This window comes from Temnothorax americanus, unplaced genomic scaffold (assembly GCF_048541705.1).
Source record: "Temnothorax americanus isolate GAGA-0224 unplaced genomic scaffold, ASM4854170v1 Scaffold25, whole genome shotgun sequence".
In the NCBI taxonomy this organism is placed as follows: Eukaryota; Metazoa; Arthropoda; class Insecta; order Hymenoptera; family Formicidae; genus Temnothorax; species Temnothorax americanus.
The window spans coordinates 1,315,263-1,340,287 of NW_027509391.1; the positions used below are offsets into that span (position 1 = coordinate 1,315,263).

At 44.1% G+C, this 25,025-nt stretch overlaps 1 protein-coding gene across 1 annotated transcript in view; it reads left to right on the forward strand.

The window, feature by feature from the left end:
• LOC143898969 (LIM domain only protein 3) overlaps nt 1-25,025 on the forward strand; it is a 77,453-nt gene that overhangs the window by 45,155 nt on the left and 7,273 nt on the right. Inside the window, exon 5 of the mRNA XM_077408837.1 lies at nt 20,868-21,024. Within this exon, the coding sequence (XP_077264963.1) occupies nt 20,868-21,024 (157 nt within the window). The remainder of the gene's footprint in view (nt 1-20,867; nt 21,025-25,025) is intronic.

The following is a 25,025-nucleotide window of genomic DNA, read 5'->3' on the forward strand; positions in this document are numbered from 1 at the left end:
CGATTTTTATATTTTCTTTTAAAAGGACACAATGCAATTATTTAATTTAATGACGGCGAGCGCTGGCTTCCAACGCCGAAATAATTAAACTCCATTTAAACGATTATAATTGCACTTTCTTTCTGTTTCTCTCTTTTTAGATATATTGTATCTTTTAATAGCTATTTCATTATCTTAGTTAAATCAACTCAATTTTACAGGCTTATACCATTTCTTTTTCTCCTTTGTTTTTGTTTCTATTTCTTGTTTCGTTTTTCTCTCTCAGACTTGTATATACAAATACTATGTACAGAATCAAATTATTATTTTACTTTATTCTAATTTATTTTATTTATCTTTATTGCTATTATACATTTCCCATAAATTTGTCATACTGTCTTCATATATAGTACATTTTAGAAGAATTTTGTAGATCGATTAAATGCCGTATTGATATGAAATAAGTTACGTCAGGTTGAAAAAGGACGGGAAACGACGGGATCGCTTCTTTATGCCACTTCACAGGGTCGATGGCATTTCGGCATTTAATGTCACTTCCCGACATTTGCCCGACCTTTCTTGCACCCTACGGCTGTCTAGTCTGAATTGATTCGAGCTACAAGACCGAAACATCGAAAGCGCACGTCAGAGCGCTGAAAGGAACGCGCAAGTTTTGTACACGTTTATGTTTCTATGGATTAATAGACTATTGAGAGAGAGAGATAGAGTATATAATAAAAAATATATATAATATATTGAACTATAATATAACTAATAATGATTTCTACAAAACATTAGAAAAAATAGTCTTTTATATACAAATTAAAAGCCACCGTCTCGCGCGACATGATCTAAATCCTGAAACGGATGTCCTTAAAGAACGCGGAAACAAAATCGTCGTCGCGGGGAGTGGCAGTCGTCACGAAGTAAAATTTAACGGCTCTCGTCGCGAAGAGCTCGTCGTCGACGCGTGACTATCGAGCGAAGCCGATTATGGCTTAAAGATACGTCAGCGGAAAGTATACTTTCTTTCGCGGTCGATGCGGTAACGCGCACCCTTAAGGCGAACCATTGGTCAGGGGTCGAAGAGGTTGACCGTACGCAAAGGCGGAAACGGATGTGGCCGTTGGGTCACGCGATCACCACCGAGCCGAGCATAAAACACCTGAGTTGTTTAATCATACGCTCCCGAGGTGGAAGCCGTGCTTCGAGAACTCGGTAAGGGTTAAGACCGCCGCGGCCGGTTTCTTTCTCTCTTTTCCCTTCGTCGGCCACCTGAGTTTGTATCGCGATACGGAAGTGCGGATTACTCATTGACGAGCGGACGTGCAAACGCGACGGTAATGAAGGGCCTTGGATTGGACGAATCGTTCGTGATAGCCGCGCGAGAGTTCAAGTATGAAAATTTAATCCTCCAACTTAACGTATAACGTACCGTTGGGTTCCTGTTAATATCCTTCCACGATAATTATATGATAATTACGTGAACATTTCAATTTATATGCTAATTTTCTTGATACCACCGTCTTACAAGCGCGACTGCGACTGTTTCAATTTATTTATTATTAAATGACGAAAAAATCAGAAGGTAACTGCTATGGCTTTTAAAAACTGTCGGTGCTTGTATTCGCGTTTATCACGATGCTACGTGAAACTATAGTTACGGCCTAAGAGGATTAGGTAAGAAAATTCAAATTTCTACATCGTATTCAGCGCTTCAGCGCACGACGAGATGTAAATTCGCAAGTATAACTTGTGACAGAAAACTTAAGATTACCGAGCGGTTGCCAAATATTTTTCTACGGTGGCACAGAATTATTCTAACGCTAATGTAATCACGCTTCATCTGTGACGGTATCATTATTAACGATGTTTTCTCAAGCAATAATGGGAGAACTGTGAGCGAATCGAAGAGCGCGCTTAATAAAATTATAAAAGCCCATCATATAAACGGCATTAACGGGGCGAACGCTTTCGCCTGTTTTCCTAGCGTGATTCTCGGCTAATATCTCACGGCGATCGAACGCGTGGATAAAAAAAATATCAAATTTATACCGTCCCATCGGTGCGTGGTGGATATCTCTCGCGCGTGCACGCTATTTAAAGCCGATGACGCACTTTGTGCGTCGCGCAGTTTCGAGATTTATCGCGGCTGCGTTTCGACCACCAATTCGTCGGCGGCCGCTCGTGTTCGCGAGCATCGACGAGTTACGCGGATTAATTTAAAGTGTCGCTTGCGCGCGAGATGCCGCGGATGAGTCCGAGCGAAATATACGCAAAATACGGATGAAGAAATTATATCCGTACGTCGCGCTCGCATGTACGGATGAAAATAAGCCGGTAATTTGCACATATTTTGCGGTAAAACTTTCGGGTGGCGAAAATCGGCTTTGGCAGCGCGATTGTCATCAACATAACACAGTTAATGCATCGCAATAATTAATTAATAACCAACGCGGGAGAGATACACACACACGCTACGTTATTAGCTTGTCAAATAATTGTATCAATAATCACGCATTGATAATTATTGTATAATGAAAAAGCGAAATGTGTACGCTCGTAAATCACGGCGAGTCGTCGGCCTCGCAACATTTTCTGAAACGTAAAGTTTCGAAAGAGAAAGAGAGAGAGAGAGAGAGCGGTCGGGTAGATTTTAATTAAATTCTACGATCTCTCCTCGCGCGCTCTGAAACGACCGCGTAGTAAGACGCGACCGGCTTAAGCTCTTCCTCGACTTACGATCTCTGCCCGAGGAAGCTTCGTAAGTCTCGCCTTTGTCTAACGAAAGCACGGCGGGCATTGTCGGACGACTGCTCGTCCTTCCCCGCCGACCGACGGGCGCAGCATTGTTCGTGCTTATATTGTATTTTGGCATTACGAGTTAGCCGGTTTAATTGTTATTGTTCCGCGGAGCTTATCGAACACTGTGCCCTGTTGCATTCCCACGCGAATCATCGCCCGGCATCGCAATTACTCCTAAATCACTAAACTCCCCTTACCTGCGAGCGAGCAGTTACACGTAACTTACGACATTGACACCATTTATTGACTTTCCGATAGCGACACCCGTGTTATAAGCGTCGCAAAACCACGCCCGATCGTATATCAACGTCTGGCGTACGTCGAATATCCAGGAACAATATTTAAATAATAACACATGGTACAAATCATGAAATTTGATACAAGATAGCCAGTATAATTCTTTTGAGTCATCTCTAGCTTTTGAGTAATTATATAGCGATGCAAATAAAATTGTAGTACTTCTGGGATAAGCTACATTTCAGGATAGAAAATAGATGAGATCATATTTTTTAATTAATTTTATGCAGTCTCTGATTCGATAGAATTTCGATTTAGGGCTCGATATTATAGAATGTTTAAATAATTGAAATGAAAATTGCGATAAATGACGACACTACCTAGACATTTTTATTAAAAATAATTTTATTTCAAATTATAATCATATAGTCAAATTTACCATTAAAAAACTTAATAACATGGAAATGACAGATAAATGGAAATGGAACAACCTGGGAGTTCCGGAATTTATTATTTCATTATAGTGCCTAATAGCTATTTAAAATGGAAAAAAATATCCGCGTGTCAATGTTCAAGGGATTCGGCAATTAAAATCGCGCGGATTATAGCATCCCACCTCGCGATGGATAATACACTATCGCTGTACTACAGTTATTACTCGTCTTGCCGAACTTGTATCTCAGCACGGCCCTGCCATTATCCCAGAGCTAACCCGCGCGAGATCCTCGGAATAAGGACAATGCAAAGTTAATTTTGCCCTACGATTCTCGAGGGTGAAGACGAGGGGGTGAGAAAGAGGGCGGACGCTCTCGCAGCCGGGTAAAGTAAGCGATATAGGTGGGCGTCGTGTGCGATAGGACGAGGTGACGGCGCCAAGGCGGTGGTGGTGGTGTGTGGTCGAGAGAGGGTTGAGGAGAGAGAGAAAGCGGCCATTTTGTTTCCGGTGTCCCGGGAGCACTTCCGGTCACCGTCACGCAGTCCCGCGCCACGGAGTGCCCCCGAGCTCCTGAGAGATCTCCTTCCGCGATTATATTCAAATTAAATGCGCCGGTCCGACCGGTAATATACTGCCGCCAATTTAGCTACAACCCCCCGGGGGATGGTACGCCTTACCTCCCTCCGTTCCGCCGGTCGTTTCGCGCATCGGAGGCGCAAGAACCATGCGAATTGTCTCGTTTTGCTGGGGCGCGTGCCGCCACGGTGTTGATGATTTTCGACCTGCGGTTTCGACGCCGGATCCTCGATAAAGAGCGCCCATCGTATGCGAGCATAGTGATCGCGGTGAGCCAATCGACGCGGCGTCGCTCTAGTGGGAGGATCGTTTCCGGAATTTCGCGATAGATAACCGAACAGATAGATAGAAATGTATGGAGAAAAATTCATGATCGGTCTATACAAATAGGAGATACGTTCTCATCGGCTATTTTGCATTACGACGTTTCATCAGTGCTCACGACAGGCGCTTTTTTTATCCATGGATTAAAATTTTATTTCAAAATCTATTAAACGTTTTTCGTTGTGACGCACGACGCGTTTGCGTGTCGTATTACAAAAGGAAGAACAAATCGTAGAGAGGTCAAACTCTAACGATAAACGACAAAGGCAGAGATCGCAACCAGGGTACAAACTACAAAACCGTAATCGTTTCACGCCGCGAGATCGACAATAAATTCCCGGGCGGCGCGACAAGGAATTCGCTTCCGGTTTTGGTTGTGTCGCGCCGCGCGCACGTATCGCGTTCAAGCGCGGCTGCATCCGAACAGTGGGGTTTCGGTTGCACCATTTTCAATGGTGATAATCCGACGTGCCGAGAGGGCCTCGTTGCGCGCGAGTCGAACCTGCTTTGTCACCGGATAACCTAGACTCGCATTCCCGGCTCCGATGGCGATAGACCTGCCACTTCCCGTTCCCTCCCGCCCTCTTGATACCCCTGACTGCCCCCCGGCATCGGTCGTTCCATCCCGCCGATGCCGGGTCCCCGCGTCCGATACCAGTCCCCGACAAACGCGCGCACCCTCGCGCCCGGTGCCCTCAGAGACAGAGACAGTCACAGAGAGAGAAAGAGAGAGAGAGAGAGAGAGAGAGAGAGAGAGAGAGAGAGAGAGAGAGAGAGAGAGACGAAAAAGCGAACGTCATCGACGGCGCGAGCATATTCGTGTGCACTTGAAAACGATACGCGGCCGAGGCGAGCGGTAATAGGCGTAACGCCATGATTATAGATGAAATGTTCCGCGGGGAAGACGGAGAACGGAATCGTATTACTCGAGCGGCGACGAGTCAATTCTCAGGTGCGACAAGCGGCATAGAGAGAAGAGGCATTATTACAGTAGGGAGTGATTAACGGACGCGTCTTGTCGTGTGGAAGATTCGGTATCGCTTTCGAAACGAACATTCACGACAATAATTCAGTAATTATAAAAAGAAAATACTTTTGACGCCGATCTGTGTAAGCTATTGTCTCGTGATAGTTGTGATATGTCGATATTGATTCTATACCCGCGGAGTAGCCCGTTTCCAGACTCGTATCTCTCGCGCGCAAATAGCTATAGATGAAATCAAAGATTACTTTGTGTGGGCGAAAAGAAGAGGCGAGTGTCACAACGTTTGCGTTCGCCGTTACACGGGTATTCATTTACTCGGTGAACTGTGGCCGACGGTGGCGGAGACGGGAGGGGAAATTTGCCGGAGGCGGCATCGCGTTTGGGAGGGGGGGTTGTAATAGGCGTACGCACGCGTACGAGCGCACGTACACGTGTGCGTATGCATTTACGCGGCGCGCTGCCAATGATTTATGTATACCGCTAATTACCAGCGTGCACTGCACTGTTTTATCCGGCGATCATAGTTTTATTAGGCCAACCTGTGCATTGCGGTATTGTCAGCGCGAAAAGCACCCCGACACGCCGAACAAACCCCCGTACCGGTTGTACCGAAATGCACCGCGCATCGCGCTGCGTTGGTAACGCTGCGGGCACGGGCACTTTTACGGGAGCGAAAGCGTTTTACGATGAGGTATTCCGCGTGCCCTGATTTGTAAAATCTGATTGTTTCCTCATTAATTTCAAGAATTTTTTCTTTGTTTCTTCAACAAAAATTTATATATCATTGAAAGATTTAGGCTGCGATCCACTTGACGCTACAAATGCTTTAAAGCGTTCTTCTGCTCCTTCTTTCTTCATTGAAAGAAAGGAGAAAAGGATTGCTTTGAAGCATTTGTAGCGTCAAGTGGACCGCAGCTCTAGACTTACAAAATACGCATTATTATATTAAAATAATGAGGAAAGCGCCTGTCTCAGACAAAGTTATATTTTATATCTGAACTGTACGATTTCATGTACTTTTCGAATCCTTTCTGCATTCTTAAACCGTATGGTAATAAATTATTTTATGATAAAGTGGGACATACCCATGGATTCGCGGAGAGCGACGGGAAACGCGCAAAAAGGGGCCGTTGTTATAAATGAGAGACGCGATAGCTCTTAACGTCGAAATTAATTCATATCCGCCGTCGCCGTTGCTGCCTAGACGTAATCCCTGGATTTTTGGAGCGCCCTCGCGCAGAGCGATAGCTTTAATCTCCGGTTTAGGGACCTTGCTAGAAAATAGACGCACCTAAGCCCCATACGGCTTAAACGTGGCTTTAAACTCGTCGTACGCGGACGATCCGCGTCACTCTTACGCATGACGCGCGATATATTGGAACGCAGCTGACTCGCTTCTGGTGTGCAATTTGTTACGATCAAAATAATCGGGACGACCGACGGTTCAGGCAAACGTTGTAAAATACAAAACGAATGACGACTCGTAAAAGATTATTCGTACGAACGCGTGAATGTGGAATGTGATCTCGTTCTACTCAAAATAATTCTGCTGTTAGTTTCTGCCACGAACTAAATTGATCTCACTTTTATTCGCACGACCCATTAGCCAACGGATTCCATAATTAACGCGAAAACAGCATCGTCAGTGCGCGCGCGAAATGCTCGCGACAGAGTAATTAGCGAGACACGGGATTCCGTTAAACGCGTAGAATTAATCGCGCAAATACGAGATTAGCCGATGTGGGACGCGCAAGTGTATGTGTGTATAATACATGAATGTGCACCTATGTGCCGTATCTCTCTCTCTTTCTCAATTTCTCTCTTTCTCATCCTCTCTCTCTCTCTCTCTCTTTCCCTCTTTCGCCCGTATTCCTCCTGTATACCGCTCTCTGTAAAATATATATATGTACGAATTGTCTATTACGTTGCCGATAAAACGATACCAACATTGCCGCACCGTAGCAAATATCGTTATAGAAACTATAATAACGTGATTCGCCCCGGGCTAGCCGTCCGTGTCTAGATTTACTATAATTATGTTTGAAATGCGATCGTAAACACTTCCATACAACCGGCTTAATTGTGTAGCTAAATACGATTTATAAAAATCCAATTATTATACTTCACGGCTGAAAATGTGCCGTACTAGCGATTACATACATTTTGAATGCGCCGTGCGTGTAGATTATCAAACGTAGAATATTCAGAGATAAACTTTAAATAAACAGATACTCGTCGCAAATATTACGCACGAGCGGAGTTCAAAAATGCGCTCGCACGGATATGTCTCGCGCGTGGCGTGCGGGATCCGCGTTTACATTTCACAAAATAAAACGCAGAACGCGCCGAGCGACAGACAGGTGCTTATTTATTAGCGCGAGTCATGCAGCTCGTGGGTCTGGCGAAAAATTGTCCTTTCTAGGATCGGGGGGCTTTCGTGTCGCGACGCGATGTAATCGCGGCAACGACACGCGTGCCCGCGTGCTCACGATCGTCCCGCATTCGATAATCCGCGGCGTGTTTGTGCGCAACGACCGCGTCATGCCGTGAAAACAATATACGCGTACATTTTTCGTTCCGCGCATGGTTCGGCATAAAGCGAGCCAATTACGAAAAAGCGCGGCGCGGCGCGGTTCATTGTCAGCTCAGCTTGCCGAAATGCCAGTTGTGGCCAGAATGCGTGGTTGAAGATATATATTCTTCGCGCGGCCGTCACGCGACGGTGGCCAATCCCTCGCGAGAAATTGCGCGATTTGTACAATACGGCGAACGAATCGTCGTAACGCGACGAATCGATTGTAATGAGCGTCGTAAATTGATCCGCGCGCGCCGCCACCGCTTTCCCTCCTTATGCCAATTCGGTGAGTGAGAAATGCGGGGGTGCGGTTTACCCTCGTGCCTGGCAATAAACTGCGTTCTCCGCACCGGCGATATACACGCGAAACTAGAAAAATTCCATACGTATCCTTGTTACATCGCTTGTCAAAGAAAACGACATGCTTTGACTGCGACGAGAGATTGACAAATTTGTAGCGTATAGCTGCTGATTTGACTGATCGCGTTATCGTTAATGCAATCTGAATTTCTTATTCCGCGAGCGTATCTGACACGCCATAATACATGACGTGAAATTAAACGCGTCGGCGATATCGCGGTCGGTCGGGTTTAATGCACAAAACTCCATAACACCGCTGGAGCTCTTTCGATAATAGCGTTCAGTGCGTTCGCAAAACGGAACGCTGGCCAATAAATAATAAGGGGGTACAAGAGATCGGTCGTGCGCGCGTGACCGTCGATAAAATAATAATTACCGTCGACAATGCGCCCGAACAAATTGCCCGTTAATTTTTGCCGATAAACATTCGTAAGCCCCGTAGAGGCGAAAACCGTATGCACGCGACGCGTAAATAATAGCCAAAATGCGATCACCAAAATCGCTCCCCCAAACCCGCGCGGGAGGGCGCGGTTTGCGCTCGCCGGTGCGTGTCGCGCGTGTATGCGAGCGGGCGAGCGTGGAGGAAGGGGCGGTTAGCCTCCGCATAAATATCAACGCATAATAATTTTGGATGGTTATTAGCGATAATAAAATCCCAATTTATCGAACGGCAACCCGCCCCCCCCCCGCCGCTCGCACGGCCCTCGCGATTTATAATCTGCCCACCCTGTGCTTCGTCACGATCGCGCGCTGCACCGAAAACAATGCGCCGATGTTTATCGGCAATGGGAAGAATTTATTCTCGCCGCGATCGGGAGCGCGGCGCCGTTTTTTCTCACGCTGTCTTTAGACGAGTTTCCGAAATCTTTCCATCCCCTAAATTTCTAATTCATCTCTAATATTTATTATAAAAGTATAATAGAACTTATGAAAAAAAACCTTAGCTGAGATTTGCTTTATTTTCATGATTATCAACGAGTACATTTTCTTGACGTCGACATAATTAAAAAAATCCTTCACGACCGAACAAGATTCTCTCGCGAACAGCGATGTTCGCGATTCTGCTTCTGGCAGATCATAGTCAAACTAATTGTAAGGCGCGTCGCCCTTCACCCCTTCTGACGCATTTGGTTTCTGAGTTACGCAAAGTCTGCCGTAGACACCCTGTATCTACTGGCACGCAACAGGGAATTAGGCAACGCGTTATAATATCACTCGTCACATCCGACAGCATCTCACCGAACTGCGTACAGTTTCCGTGAGATTACAGTGAGAGATTATGCGACGTATTACACCTAGAACTCCCGCAAGGATCAAACGAGTCATCTGCAACTCATTGATTTTGAAACTAATATAGCTATTACAAATTTTTTCACTCATAATTATTCTTATTAATCAAAATTCGATTAGCAACGAAACCAGATAATAAATTTATGCTAATAAGTGCATCGCTTATGTAAGTACTCGAGTATATAGAGTAACGAATTAAACCATATCGCGACGACCTAACGCACACATCTCTATAATCGATATCGTTCCATCGAGACGAGAGAAACTTTCGAAGAACGATACGAGCTTTCAACATTGTCCTTTTTTTTCTTTCTCCCTCTCTCGCAAATAGCTTTCAGCGAACGTAAGCTTCGTATATTCTAGCACTCGTCCAGTGCATCAATTTCAACTTTCCCCGCCATCTCGAGCCACGGCATCCCTCCCGCATTCTTAGTCGACGCATTTTCTTCCACTTAACTTTTCCGGGCGATAAGGGCGCGGCCCATCGTCCGCGTTGTCGACGACAGGGGGTTTGGCGAGCCGCCCGCCGGGACGCATGCAAAGTAAACTTGTTCTTTAGTTCGTTAGGTCGGGCCGAGAACGGCGGAGAGAGACAGGGGTTGCTTTCTGCCTTACTTACGGGACTCGAAGGTGAAAAGATAACCTACGAGCATTATTCACCGTGGAGGAGACGAAGTGGCGCAGGCTACGACCGGATGCTGCCTGAAAGCCGAGAAACGAGGGAACGAGATCGTTCGCGTACCATCTTACGTGTTCTCGTAGTTTTATCGCGAGCACTTGGCGTTTCTTGTGCCTTTTTACGCCGTTTTGATACTACTTTTCGAAGTTTCAAAATTTATTCACGCGACGTGGGAAGAAAGAAGGAAATTTCAGCGTTGACTTTTTTATCCTGTGCCGACGATTTTGTAGTTTTTTTTTTCTTTAATGATTTCATCAACAGTCTTAAAAATGTTTGTCGAGAATTTCTCACAGTTTGCAACGTCTTACATGGAACAACTCTTGATTCCTGCATTTTTGCTCGGCATCCGTCGTCGTTACGATCTCGTTAAGGAGCGAGTTTTGCACAGCTCATCGCGAGGGCAAAAGAGGATGCCCAAGGGCCAGTCTCTCGATGGCCTTCCCTTACGAGGGTGGAGGATGGATTCGAACTCCCAAGGGTGAAATGGCTCATTCCGACGCACTTATCCAGCGCGGGCCGTAGATAACCATAGATTAATGGGGCCTGGAGACTCGCTGAACGATAGAAAGAGAAGAAGATAAAGAGAAAGATATACGTATATAAGCGAACGAGAGGAAATAAGAGAATGAGCGATGGAGCGAGAGAGGGTTTATTTCGGAGAAACGACGACGGAGTCAAGAATGAAAGAGAAGGTAGATCTATAAGAGGGGGCGTTATACCTAGGCGACCCCGTTGATTTATTGTTTATTGAGAAATATGGCCGTTACCTCGCTCCCGTGGATTAACCTTCTTCTTGCTCTCGTTCTTAATGTTCGATGAACTCGGACATCGGGCCGTAAAGGAAGCCGATCGGTTAAAAACTTTAGATTATCTTCCTACTTGGACCAGCAAAATTTACGACGTTTAGAAGATATAGCTCATTTACACATCGTAAAAATTATTCTAAGGCTTTAGAAATTTTTTTTATCAAAAGTACGCGCGAGAATGACGAGACTTTAGAGAGAAACTCGCGGCTTCCGGCCGAATCGATGGTCTTTACTTAATGCAAAGCCAAACCCACGGAAAGGATTAGGTTGACTAAGCCTGATAGCAAGCCTGTCTTTCGACCTCTTGCTTGCTTACTCTATCGTACTTGTTCTCTCTACCACCGTCCCTCTCTGAGATAGACCCGCGGTGTTCAAGTTATCAAGTGCGTCCGGCCAAGAGGAGACATCGCCGGAAGTCAAACAAGCTGCCCTATAGAAGATAAGGCTGTCAGCCGGAGGTAGAGACTAAAGGATAAGGAAGCTATCAGCTTGTTTAGGCTGAAATTCTGAACGAGGTAAAACTTCGCCGACAAGTTGCGCAACGTCATAATCCGTCACAACGTTTGCTTCCAAATAAATCGAGCAACATTAACGATACGTCAATATCTTCATCTATAAGACGGTTTCTCTCGCTCTCGCAAGACGCGAATACTAACGGAATTCGAAGTTTTCAGCGGGCTTCTACAAGCTAACTCTCTCGACAAGATTGAATAATTAGACTGCGGTCCGTGCAACTTTGAATTATGCGTGTTCACGGTATTGCGCTGGAAGACTGAGAACCCTTGGGGGACCAATTTGTTGATTAAGCCTGCCACAGATTCAGCTTCTTGTCTTCTAAAGATCCTAGGAAAGCGTTTTCTAGACAACGTCTTGATATCAATTTATGTCAGTATATTAAATATTTACTTAACTGTTGAACGTACGCAGAGTATAATCAAACGTAAGGACGGTAACTTAAAATCGAACAGAAAATTTAATTCTCGAAAACATGTTATTGGAAATTTCAAACGTATATATATGTTTGTTAAAATTTTATCAGTAAATTTTATTGTATAAAAATCGAATAATGGGAAATATCGGAGGAAAATCGGTCTGCTATTATTGAAATTAAAAAAAATTTGGGAGTAAGCAAGATTGAGACAGTCGGATATTTCTCGCGGGATTACGCAACTTGTTCTGATATTTTCCAGTCGAATTATAGGGACGTCAACACCACCAACGGTATCCCTGTCATCCACAGCGCTCGGCTATGGATCGAGGGCAGCGAGCCTCGCTTTTGAGCGTAAAATTGAATCAACGCTTTTTAAATGTCCCGTACACTTCGCTGTATACATTTCGCTCAGTATTCCCTTGCGTTTGATGCGGAACAAAGATCGTTGACAATAACACCATACCAAATTGTTGCAAAATTCATAGCTCGCTCGGCCATCATCCGATCGTCGGACGTTAAACATAACTAAACGAAGCGAGAGCACTTGTGGCAGTAATTGACAGAATTAATCATTAACGAGCGCCATCGACACCGCGATATTTCAAGAAATGTCACGATCTCTCAGTTTCTTTATCCATGCAAGTATTCCCTACATCTTAAAAATAATGACGTCAGGTCAAGATTTAATTTGATTTAATTTGACAATATTCGAGAAAGGAGTATTATTAGAGCACTATCAATCAATACCGAGAAATAGATCTTACGTCAAGTTCTCTCTCTCGAGTGCACCTCGACGATAATCCGGGCGAATCCGCCTGGAGTGAAATCACGGGGCCCGGCCGGCAAACTTGCTCGAACGAAACCTTGACAATGCCCGCCGGTCACGACTACACGGACGCGCGCGATATCGTATAACTCTGCCCTCCGATCCGACTACACGCACCAGAGGGCCTCGCCCTGCCTAAAGTTCGCGCGGTCGGCTATACGTTACACGAGAAGCTGTGTAACGCTAAGAGAACTTAAGTACTACCCGTAAGTCATATTTAATCCGACTCACCCGGCTCGACGTACTCGTACTGCTATTCGGACTTTGGCTTCCTCCAACGTCGACTCGTTGTATCTGCCACATGCACCTGTAAGAATATATAAGACGGTGATAGTTCTGATCGGATCGAGAAAATGAGGAAGACGAACTTAAAGTAGAATAAAAGATTCACGGATATCCATAAATATATACTTGTTAAATTTATATAATAATATTGATTTTTTTATATATAAAATATATAATATATATATAAAATATCCCACAACTATATATATCACATAGATTTTCTTATGACCAAAGATTGCTATTAAAGATGTGTAATAGATAAAGTTGTCGCTCTATATTACGATGCATTCTATCTCATTAGTTAGGAAATATTTTCATCACAAGAGACTAATGTCTCATTATCGATATTCAACAACGGTATTCAAAGAAAAACTAATTCACCCGAAACTCCACTTCGATTCCGCATACTGATACGTGTGCCCACGCAAGTATCCGACAAAACGTCGCCGTGGCTGCTCGTTACATCAGATCTCGATCTCGTTTCGAACTGCGACGTCAATTTGAAGAAGACGAGAGCCCACCGGGGGTTTCGCGCGACTCGTGACGTCGCCGCCGATCCTGGCGAACCGATAAGTACTCGCTCCGGGCGACCGTAGATTTATTGCCGGGCTTGCCGGTCTTCTTCTCGCTATGAGCCACCCTTTAGACAGCCCTTAACCGCCCGACCGTCAACCTCGTCCCTCCTGACTTTTACCGTCGTCCTCGTCTTGTTATGCCGCGCGCAGAGCGATTCGCGGAGTGCCTCCCCGACCGAGACTCGACTTCCGTTTTATTGGCGGAAATAATCTTTGATGTGATTCCGCCGCGTCTTAAAAGTTTTTCTGATGCCGTTATGGGAGCGACGGTAATCGAGTCTCGAGCGAAGAAGAAGAAGACGCTTTTCGACGTACGCGAGATAGACCTGGCCGATCGTCATAATGCCTAACCGCACGATGTTCTTATCGGCGTTCCATCGTATCAATGCGCACTGCTGCGAGCTCGATGGCGCCATAAATGAGAACAGTCGTTTGAACAAAGTACAGCATAGGATTCGCGTCACCTTTAAAAGCGATATGTAATTTAAATCCAGAACATAAACTGGCATCGACAAACGCGACGTAGTTTCGAAACTACAATCATTTCTACGAGCGCTGAGATATCCAATAAATCGTAAAAACTTTGGTATTTAAAATAATTTTTCTCAAAAATTATGCAAAAGAATTAATTCCACATAATTTTTAAAGCGAAAACTTTCTTCGCGATTTACTAAATACTTTTTATTCTTTGTAATTATCACAAATAGAAAAATGAGCATTCTAGAACCGAGTAATGTAATATCACGTACGTACTTTTCTTTTTTATTCTACCTTAATATCCGAGACTTGCGACAATCATTATCCATTATTATAGCCTTGCTGCGCTTTTTAATCAACCAATGTTACGGGACGCTATTCTCAACCGTGCGAAATACAGAGCGCCACGATTCAACAACTCTCTCCTCAACTCAACCCTTTCGCCGTAAGTAACAAAGGAACAACGCCGAATCCCGCGGCGGTATCTGCGACCCATCGCTGTCTTAATTTCCTTCGTAATCTACGATATTAATATGGCTTAGGGTCGGCCGACGCGCGTAATTTCGCGCCGCGCAGAAATTAATAGAAAGACGAATGTTCTCCCTCCGCGTGCTTTACGGTTGAACACTCGGCCGGAATGGTTAATGGCGACGATTTCTGCGCGTTTCCGCGCTCGCTTTGCCAAAGCGTGCCCTGCGACCAGCGCAGAAGTAAACGGCATATCTTCTAAACAACGTGTTTCAACTCACAACTAGATGCGATACCGCGTTGTATTATACCAGTGTTGGACAGTAATTGATTATAATATACTTATTATCAAAGTAATTATCACTTAAGTAATCATCAGTGAGACCAATCATTAATCATACTATCCATGAGGGTCTGTAATCCATGGGGGACGTAAATATTATCAGCACTTTTATGAGAATATTATCAACATATTTCTCCCTCTCTCTCAGTTTGAAAATCAAAAATATAATCTTTGTTTCACAAATTAATACAATACAGAATTGGTTAAATATGTAACCAAATTAATGGATATCGAATATGTTTACTAAGCAATCAAGTGATTAGTAATTGTAGTTATTAAATAATCAGTAATATATCATGGTTAATAAATAATGAAAATAATCACGGCTAAATTAATACTCGGTCTTGTGATTAAATTATTAATCGTTAAATAGAAAATTAATTATATCTTATGATCAATTCGAAAAATTAAAAATGTTGGAAATAATCAAACATTTATACATATAACTCATACGTAAGAGAGGGGGTAGACCGAACACATGTCTCGACAGACGAGCCATAGCGCTTTCTTAGATCGATTACATAATCAAAGCGACAATACAGTCACATGGCTGTTGTTAAATTTATCACATGTGCGTTTATTAATTAATTTCCTTGTTCGAATTTTTTTTCAAGATTTGAGTTTAATTTCAACGATCAATGTTCTAAACAAATATAATTACGGCATTTTCTCCGAGCTTTCATTCTAAATACCTATCGTGCGTTACGCACCGTGCAACGTTGAGGCCGCGATTCAGCGGAATTTCGCCTTGTTGAAAATGACACGCGCAAGGTATTCTCCCCGGCGCATCTTGTTTAAACGTCGCCTCGCGCGCGATAGCGACGCGGAAGTCCTCGGCATCCGTCCATCGTTCGTGCACATGCGATCGCGGATCGCACGTCGGACAATGAGACGTCATTCGAGACGGCGCGCCCTGCCGCTTTGTGTTATCGAGTGGCATTCCGACATGCTTCTGGAGTGACATTTAGATAGCGACGTCAACTGTCTGCGGAGCAAATCCGTCGTGGAAGCGAAGGCTCTCCTCCTCGTACTTCCCCGGAAACCTGACGGCGAGAGCCCTCGCCACCGGAGCGAGCGAATTCACTGCTGATCGAATTAGCGCGCCACGGTTCCCCGATACCCTGACAGTCTGAATTAATTAACAGGAGAACGCGCTAGGTAAGCAGCCATTATCGCAACGAAGTGCGCGCCGTGCGCCAGGCGAGAGGTAACTGTTCAATGGTGCAATCATAAACGTCAACTGATAGACGACATGAATTTTTTATCGTTCTAAATGTACCGAGGATACAATTCGATTATAATTTAATAAATCTATGGCAGTGTAAAAATTTTATCATTTTAACAATATATAAGATATAAAAAATAAAAACGCGATATTTCCCTTTCTAAAAAAAGGCATGTTAAATCGATACTCGCGTCTCTCGTATTTATAAAAAAGAGATTAATAAGTTTAAATACTAGAGTACCTTGCAGCTTTTCATCCCCTCGTCAGTCAAGAGTTTCGGCAGCGAGATGAATAAAGAATATCCTCGATTTCGCCGTATTAGATAGCGATAGTCGCGCGCGGCGAGAATTTTGCGTCTCGGCGCGACGTCTTGACTCCATTAACTTCACACTTAGCGGCACCTTAGAAAGCCCGTTGCCGTCGGGAGATCTGATTAGGGGTTCGAGTCTCTGCTAAACGCGTTAGTCTCGGCTGCGGGGCGTCGCGCGAGAGGACGGAGGCGCGGCACCATCAGGTGTTAGAGAGTGGCGACCCCGGGAATAGGCATGGGGGACAAGAGGGCGCGGGCGGTCGTTGGTGTCTGTCTCTTCATAGTTTGATGCAAATTGAGTACGAGCACCACCAACTACCGGCAGTATAGACATTTTCCTGGCTTTCTCCCCCTCCTGTCTATCTATATACAGACACATATACCTATACACACCTATCTACCTCGATCTAGACTCCTTCCCCCCTCCTCTCTCTCTCTCTTTCTCTCTCCTTTGTTCTTGGAGAAGACTTCGCGATCGGGTACGAAATTCATTCCGCGCGACCCTCTTCGGCTTCAAGCAAACTTCCACCTCTCCCTCCGATCTGACTACCACCAAAGTGTTGCCGTTTGGGGTTTCCCGTCCCACATTGCGGAGTTCGCGCTGTTTGCCGACGAATCTCGGAGGCTTTCTCTCGACTTAGCAGCGACAAGAGAAACGCGTCGCGCGTTTCGATCGTTTAACAGTTTGGTCGATGAGTCTCTTTCGTCAGTTTGTTCTCCAAAATATACTATGATTCTATTAATTGTAAGATCAAAATGTTTTAACATATATATATATATACGTAGTGTATATATGTATATATACACTATATATTTATTTGTATCTAGAGCCCTATCGTATTTCATTCTATAAATTCAAACATGTAAACTATTCCTGCTCGTACTAATTCAATGAAATCTATAATAACCGCTATCAAATATTGCATTCGTTTGCGCCATTAAATATCATGGATTGATGATGTTATTTATACCTATATATTGCCGTTTAAATATAATAATTACTGTAAACTACAGAACGTATCTGTTTCTTCTAATCCACACACACGCACACACACACACATGGATTTAAATAAAATCACTCGGAGATATATGTTTGTGCTTCGGCTTGCAAGGGTATGAAAATGACACGAAGCTCTGAAAACGACCGGCGATACTAATGTTACGAACGTTTAGCGTTGCAGATTACAGAAGCAGCGTTTATCGGGGAAATATAGCGCGTATCTGGACGCGAAATCACGACGCTATTATAAAGGATCGTTCTTTCCTGTCGCTCCGTCGAAACTCATCCTCCCTCTCCTCTCGCACCTACGTCCCGTAATGTTCCTTTTTATGGTGCATGATTCGAAGCTGCCCCCGGGATCGATTTTGTTCCGTAGCGCGGTACTTATCGTACCCCGTTACGAGGACGCATTGCTTTTTATGGTGGTTACATGTTCCGATCGCACACGGTATGTCCTCTCTCGTCCTTTCTTCGTCTCTCTCTGGTTCTTTTTATTCTCGTGAAACGAGATGTCTATACCGTGTAAAAAAAGAATTGCCTAAACATATTATCTTATAGACAGATTATCCGCTGATGTGGATTATCCGTAGAGCAAATCGAAATACGGCGATTCTAAGTTGAAGCTTCATATTTTAAAGATTAGGACAATGAGCTTCTTTCACGAGACATAGGACCATTCAGTATAATTAATTCAACCACTTAATTGAATAGCGCTATCAGTAGCAGATGCTAAACCTGTACGTCATACGAAATCGTTAATGTACCTCGAGTTCCCGACGGTGTCCTGATTTCGCTGAACAGAGAGAAGCGTATTTATATATTACGATTAACCCACAACTCGGCTATCGATCGAGACATCGCGGATAGACATGATGATATAATCGTACAGATATTTTAAGTTCAATTATACCGTCGCCAATCAGGCCGAATATAGAATCGTCGCTCGCTATTTCGGAACGGGTCTCCAACGTGGACTCTGGACTATATTTCTGAATCAACGACAGGATAGCGAAAATCTTTAACGGTGAATAAAATCGAAACGACATAACTAATACGATTTACACGATCAACCTCGTTTTGAAGCGTTACCGGTAAACCTGTATTTATAGCAGAATCTATATCAAGAATCTCAACCAATTCAGATTTGTTCTCGTTTACATTAAGCATAATCACTTTTAGAAAAAAAAAAAAACACCCGCTGATGTTTCGAAATCAGGACAACTAAATGAGTTTTAGGAGAAAAAAAACTACAGTTTTACACAATCGTTGTACATTTCAAATAAGTGAATCTACATACATATTTCGCGCGCATCGATTTCGTGGACGTACATTACAAATTGCTCAGTGCAATGGCGCGGCGTGCACGAATCGCTAAGTCCACCGAGAAAAAAAATGCGGATTCTGCCGGATACGGCCGACGTACGTCGTAGAATCCTATTGCAATTTCATGATACTCTCGGAAGTATAGACGACGTCGCGGCCGACCGGCTCGTTTCGAATGCTACAAATGTGCCGCGCGCGCTCGTTCAGGTGGCTCGAGTAGGTGCTGAAAAAAATCACGTCTGCATTTACATAAGCGCCGGTATAAACCACTCGGCAGAGAAATCCCGACATAAAACCCAAACAGGATCCTGCGCGCGGGACAGCACATCCGTTGAATACGCAATGGCCATATGTAGCCGATGTACCCGTCTGCCACCCCCTTACCGAAAAATGCTTTTATTATTCACCGGTGAATTACGAACGCGACGGTATACGCGTTTTACCCCGGCATTTGCACTGACGTGGAGTTTACATGGCTCATCGGCGACGTCTTCGACAGTAAGTCGCTCGTTCCGTCGATAAGTCGCCGGTATATATCGAGACGCATTCTTTTCTCTTCTGTGGTTTCTATCGGTTTTATTTTAAAGGGTGGCTTTCGCTGCTTGTTTTAATTTTCTAGCAATGCAAGGACGATGATTTATCGAAAATTGTCTCAACAAATATTATAAAATTCAGGATATATTTTTTTATTATTTTATTGGATTATTAAGAGTTAAAAAATGACATAAAATTAAAGATAATGTAACGGTGCCCGAAGCGATTTTATAAGTAATAAAGGAACGGGGGTCGATTTTTGCCGAAAGGTATCTCTCTACATTAATGATATCCGAGGGACTCGACGTGTCCCAAAGACGACTTAGAAGTTCCGCGAGCTCTTCCGTAAGACAAATCGCGCGAACACGCCCGTCATATCGCGATCGATATACGCGGTATATGTATAACGTCCGGAGAGTGATGTTCCCGACGCCTGACGGGAATTTTCAAGCCCCGTAGATCCCGGCAAAACGATTTTCGTGTCCCTCGTGGATCTTCGATCCATTGTGACGCGATGGAAGGCGCCGGCCGCCCTTATACGAGCCCGCTTTCATGGCTCTTTAGCATTTCCGGCGTAACGTCCTTTATGCGGACGCCTTCCCCCGAAAGGGCGCGCGGTAGAGAAAAAATTGACTTTTAAACCGGCAATAAAAACGAAAAATGTGAAATCTTTGATTTTAAAGGCCCCGCCAGCCCGCCCCGCCCGCGGCTCTTCGCGGGGGCGACAGTTGGCCGATGCGTATAACCCTCGGTGGCAACCTTATTTCTCTGATATCGCATACCGAGCACGTTCGGTACCACGCCGCCGCGCCGTCCCGAAATCCGCGTGCAGCGGTATGTATATCGTGTCGGATTACTCCGAAATCCCGGACTTTTATACGCTGAATTTTAAAATACACTCTTCGGTGCGGTGCCGTCTCTCTGATTTTATTCGTCGACATCCGAGAATGAACAGACGTCAAACTTGTGCACGTGTCGATCTACTAAAGATTTTCCGACTGTCGCGTTAGGCGACATTGTTTAAGATCTGTGATCAATAATGCGTTAGAAATGTTCTTGCGAAGAGAGAAAGGAAAATGAGAACGAGAGAATTGCCGAGATTTCCAATCTGGTGGTAATCTGAGTATACGATGTCTGCGAATCGACTGAAAATTTACATTTAAGAGTCTTGGGAGACGCCAGGAGGAAGTAGATGAGGGGTGGCGTTTCGCAGCTTGTTTTTATTTTCTAGCAATTTCCTCGGCGGAGCAGAACGGAAAGTGACCTTAAAAGGAATTAGCACGCTTTACCGCTCTGCCGATTTCGTGCAACTCGTAAACGGAATTTCTTCCCGTCCCTCCATCACACTTCTAAATGCTGCAGCGAATCGACGAAATAAATAAATGCCTTCATTTATTCGCTGTTGGTCCAAATCACAATTTTAGACATGATTATAATTTCACAAAGATATCGTACATTCTCGATTTTATACAATGCAACATATTATTGTAACGTAACAAAATTAATTTCTGATTGCAGATTTTGCGTGGGCGACAGATTTTATCTCTGTGATAACAAGATCCTCTGCGAGTATGATTACGAAGAGAGGCTGGTTTTCGCCAATATGGCTCTACATCCTCCGCCTAGCGCGACTCTGGCACACATCAAGAGACAAGTGACCCATCTTGCGCCGCAGGTAAACAATTTGCGTTTTCTTCTATTCATTGCGAAATTTGTGCGCGATGATAGGACGAGTTAGAGGTTTATGTTGTTACGCAGAGAGCAATGTTTATCGATCAACAGACATATTTTTGTTACGAAATAACTCTATATGTAAGACGCAGTGAAGTGCATCGTGGAATCTCCTTTCTGGACCCTGGCCATCGTATTTCAAGCTCGCAAGGTTTCGAACTCCTCAAGGCGCAACCCCTTAAGGCGGGTTAAAGTGGCAGGTCGCCCGTCCTGACCCTCTCGACAACAAAGGGCTCCCCGGGGGCTTCAGCTATGCTTTATCATCCTACCATCGTCTTACGAGTTAGGATATCGCGTGTCCTTATTAATTAAGCTCTGCCCGTTAAGCAAGTCTCGTCGCATGCCTTAACGATTCGCTCCTACTCCGCCGAAGCCGGAACGTGCGAAAGAATTTACTCTTCACGAAGATCGTTAGACTTCCGAGAGCTATTTCGTGAAACTATGGCGAAATTATCGCACATTTTTTTATAATCGCGAATTCTTCGATTAACCGGTAAGAAAATAATTTCAGAACCTTTATAGCGCGAGGGAATAACGAATCTTATCGATTTTGAATTAAGTATAACAAAACTTAAAAGAAGAAAGACGTTGCAAATAAATTTTTCTTTCTAAAGAATTGTATAAAAAATACATAATATATATGAATTTAATTAAAAAATTAAAATGAAAATAAATATAGAGCTGCGATAATAAATGCAACGAAGCAACGAAGAGAGAGGCGATTTTCACGAGCAGAAACGTCCAGAATTATGAACTCATCGGCGTTAAGCTTGTTGGGATTAAGTCTTCTTGATTATCCTAAGGCAACAGCGTTGCTTCGAAACAATATCTTAAGCTCCTGCCGCACGAAGGACCACGTCCTACTCGACCTTAGGAGCCTATCTATTTAATCCGGGTGCCGTCTTGCAAGGATTCCGCCGTCTTCCTTGTATAATAACTTGTCACGTATTCTAATTCGCGATATATTTAGTTAAATATAATGATCGGAATAAAATATAGATGCTAATATAGATTTAAAAAACACTATTTTATTATCGTAATACTAGAATTCGCTATTATATTCCATTTACATTCAAAATAAAAAATAAAAGTCCAACCACATGAATCTTTTACGTGCGCGAAAATGTAAAATAAATTCTTCTCACGAAAATTGAGTTGTTAAACGTGTCATCGACAATCGCTGCTAATAATGTCGCTTACCATCATCTCCATTATTAAAAGATCGTTAAAGACCCGTGGTAAAATGTTCGTCGCGGGAGTTTGAACCTTCGGAAACGTCTCGGAGGAGCGGTCTAAGGCCGTAGATGCTCGTCGCACGCTCGAATCGTATACGCATGCACAGAATAACGAGGTCCCCGGTTCGATGATATCAAGCTCGGTAACGTGTACTACTTATAATATGCAAATTTGCTACCCTTAACCGCCCTCGCGAGCGAGCTGCGTGTAATTCAGGGGTTGGTAACCCTTGCGACTGCTCCATTCCTGAGCCGTGCGTGCGTGCGTGCGTGTAGAAATATCGGCTCGCGTGAATATAAGGGTGTATATCGTGTAAACATTTTTCAGGGACGCCCAGACGCGCGTAAATCTACCTTAGCGAAGTCGGCCGAGGGCTGTCTCGCGTCTCGAAATTCATGAACTCTTCGACTCTCGAGTAATAAGGGACGTGTCGCTTTAATTAGTATGAGATATTTTTATTGCTCGGCACGAGGGAATCGATGCTGTTGTTGTTTTTTTTTTTGCTCCTGTAAATTTCTGGTACCGTCAATCGGGAAAAATTGGCACGTCCGCGGTGTATTCCGCGATATTGCGCGATCCAGCAGCTTTCACACGCAATATCGATTCGCTCGGAGGGTTTACGGGTTATAAATGACCGGTGTGCGAAATAACGGGATGGCAGACTAATGCCAATAATCGGCGTGGCATGCTAATGTCGTCTGCGCATCTATTACGCTAAAGCCTGATGGATCCCTCTTGACATCTCGTTTCTGGGCGTGAATATCTTCGATCGCGGAGAATACTCAAGATATCTACTCGCTAGCCCGAGGATCGTTTTACATTTTGCATCTAAATAAGAGGAATTAACATGTGCGTTGCACACTTTTGTCTCAGGTGGAAATAATATCGCAAATGTATCGTGTGCAAAATGAATGACCGAACGAAAACGTCATACGACAATACGTGGATTAAAATCGATCGAGATGTTCTTTTTAGTGCAAAATATATCCCCAAAAAAAGAAAATATCGGGCTCTCGTTAGATTTAGCATTCTGATAAAATGCAAGGACGAAATTGAGAGTACCTATATAAAGCGTATAAGAGGAAAAGAGACAGAAGAAAACGGTACAGAGGGAGAAAGGGGAGAAAGGCGTTAAGATTCTTAAAAACCGCGAAGAGGGTGCTCGTCCTGGAGGCAGCTGCCACCCTTGTATTCTCCTTAAGCCGCGGCTCGTCGGGGGTGGTGAAGTACCGCCGACGGATAGTGGGAGGAGAGGAAGGGAAGGTAGGAAGGTAGTTTTTCTGATTGCCTGAGAACAGACAGCTGTCCCAATCTTTCTCAACCCCGGGAAGATCTACCGCGCTTTTGGCGAATAATGCTGGGGAGTGTTGCTTACGAATAACTCGAGTATACCTGATCCGGGAGGGTGAATCGAGAGCGGGGGACGCGGGGCGTGATGAGGGAGTGAAAGGCAGCGGCGAAACTGGACCGCCTTTAGCCGTCAGCATCGACAATCGAGTTGTCTCGGCGGAGATGGATGACGGATCGTTTCCGATATCATGGTCGACCTATTGAAACTTTATCGTATCGTTGTTGGGACGTGAGTTTTATATGCACGGGAATTGCTTCAAAATCGATTATGCTTTTTTATTGTTATATACGCGACACCGCGGGAGTCTCCGTTGATGGGATGGGCGTAATTAATAATTTTCACCGATAAGAAGTTTATTTTGATATAATTCCGGGATGAAAAAGTTGAGAAAACATCACAGCGTATCTTTAGAAGAAAGTCAATTAAAGAAAAACGCCGTTGCTCCGCAAATAGTAACGACAGCGAAAAGACTCACGAAGCTTTAGCTTCGTTTCTCAACGAGGAGCTTCGATCGAGCCGCGCAATCTCATCCTCCTTAGAGACAAGTGTAACGCGCTTAAAAATTGGCGAGAACTTTTATTTCGGTCTAATTTTCCCCTCGGGACTTGGCGGAAAGCGGTAGGGAGAGGACTGAAAGGGGAAACGTAGCGGGGAATATAGACACGGAGTAAGAACGAGAAAGAGAAAGACACGATGAGAGTTTGGAACGATTATCTGAGTTTTAAAACAAACTCTCGAGTGTCTGCGAAGTCCTTCGCGAATCAGAGGGGGAAGAGGCGCGAGGTGTGCCAGAAGGGGATTGGGGGGGAAACTGCGACGAGAGGGAAAAGGGGGTTACGGAGGTGAGATAATATGCTAATGCCAAGACGGAAGGTACATGAGAATTTAAGAGGATCAATGTGCGCAGTACGAGATTCGTACGGGGAATGAGGCATTACAATGTCCTCTATATTGCTTCCAAGCGATTAGATTCCTGAAAGTTCTTTGAACACGGCCAACTAATTTCGACGAAATTAAACTTTCGATTTAACGTCGCTTTTATTAGAGCTGAGTGTTCAATATCCATTTGTTCAAGGGTGACGTAAACGCGTGACGGACGTATCGACCTCGAAACGTAGATTGAAAAAGTTGAAGGTTCCGTGTTACGTAGCTTAAGAAAATGTCTCGTCTTCTATTTCGGTTATTTTTTTTTAATGTTACATATATAGAATCAGATAAATATTTAAAGAAAATTAATAAAATAACCGAATTAACATAACAAAATGGGAATGAACTGGATATTCCATTATTAAGGGATTTATAATTATAAGTATAAAAAAAGTACGTAGATTTTTGAACAACTATACAATTTCCATTAT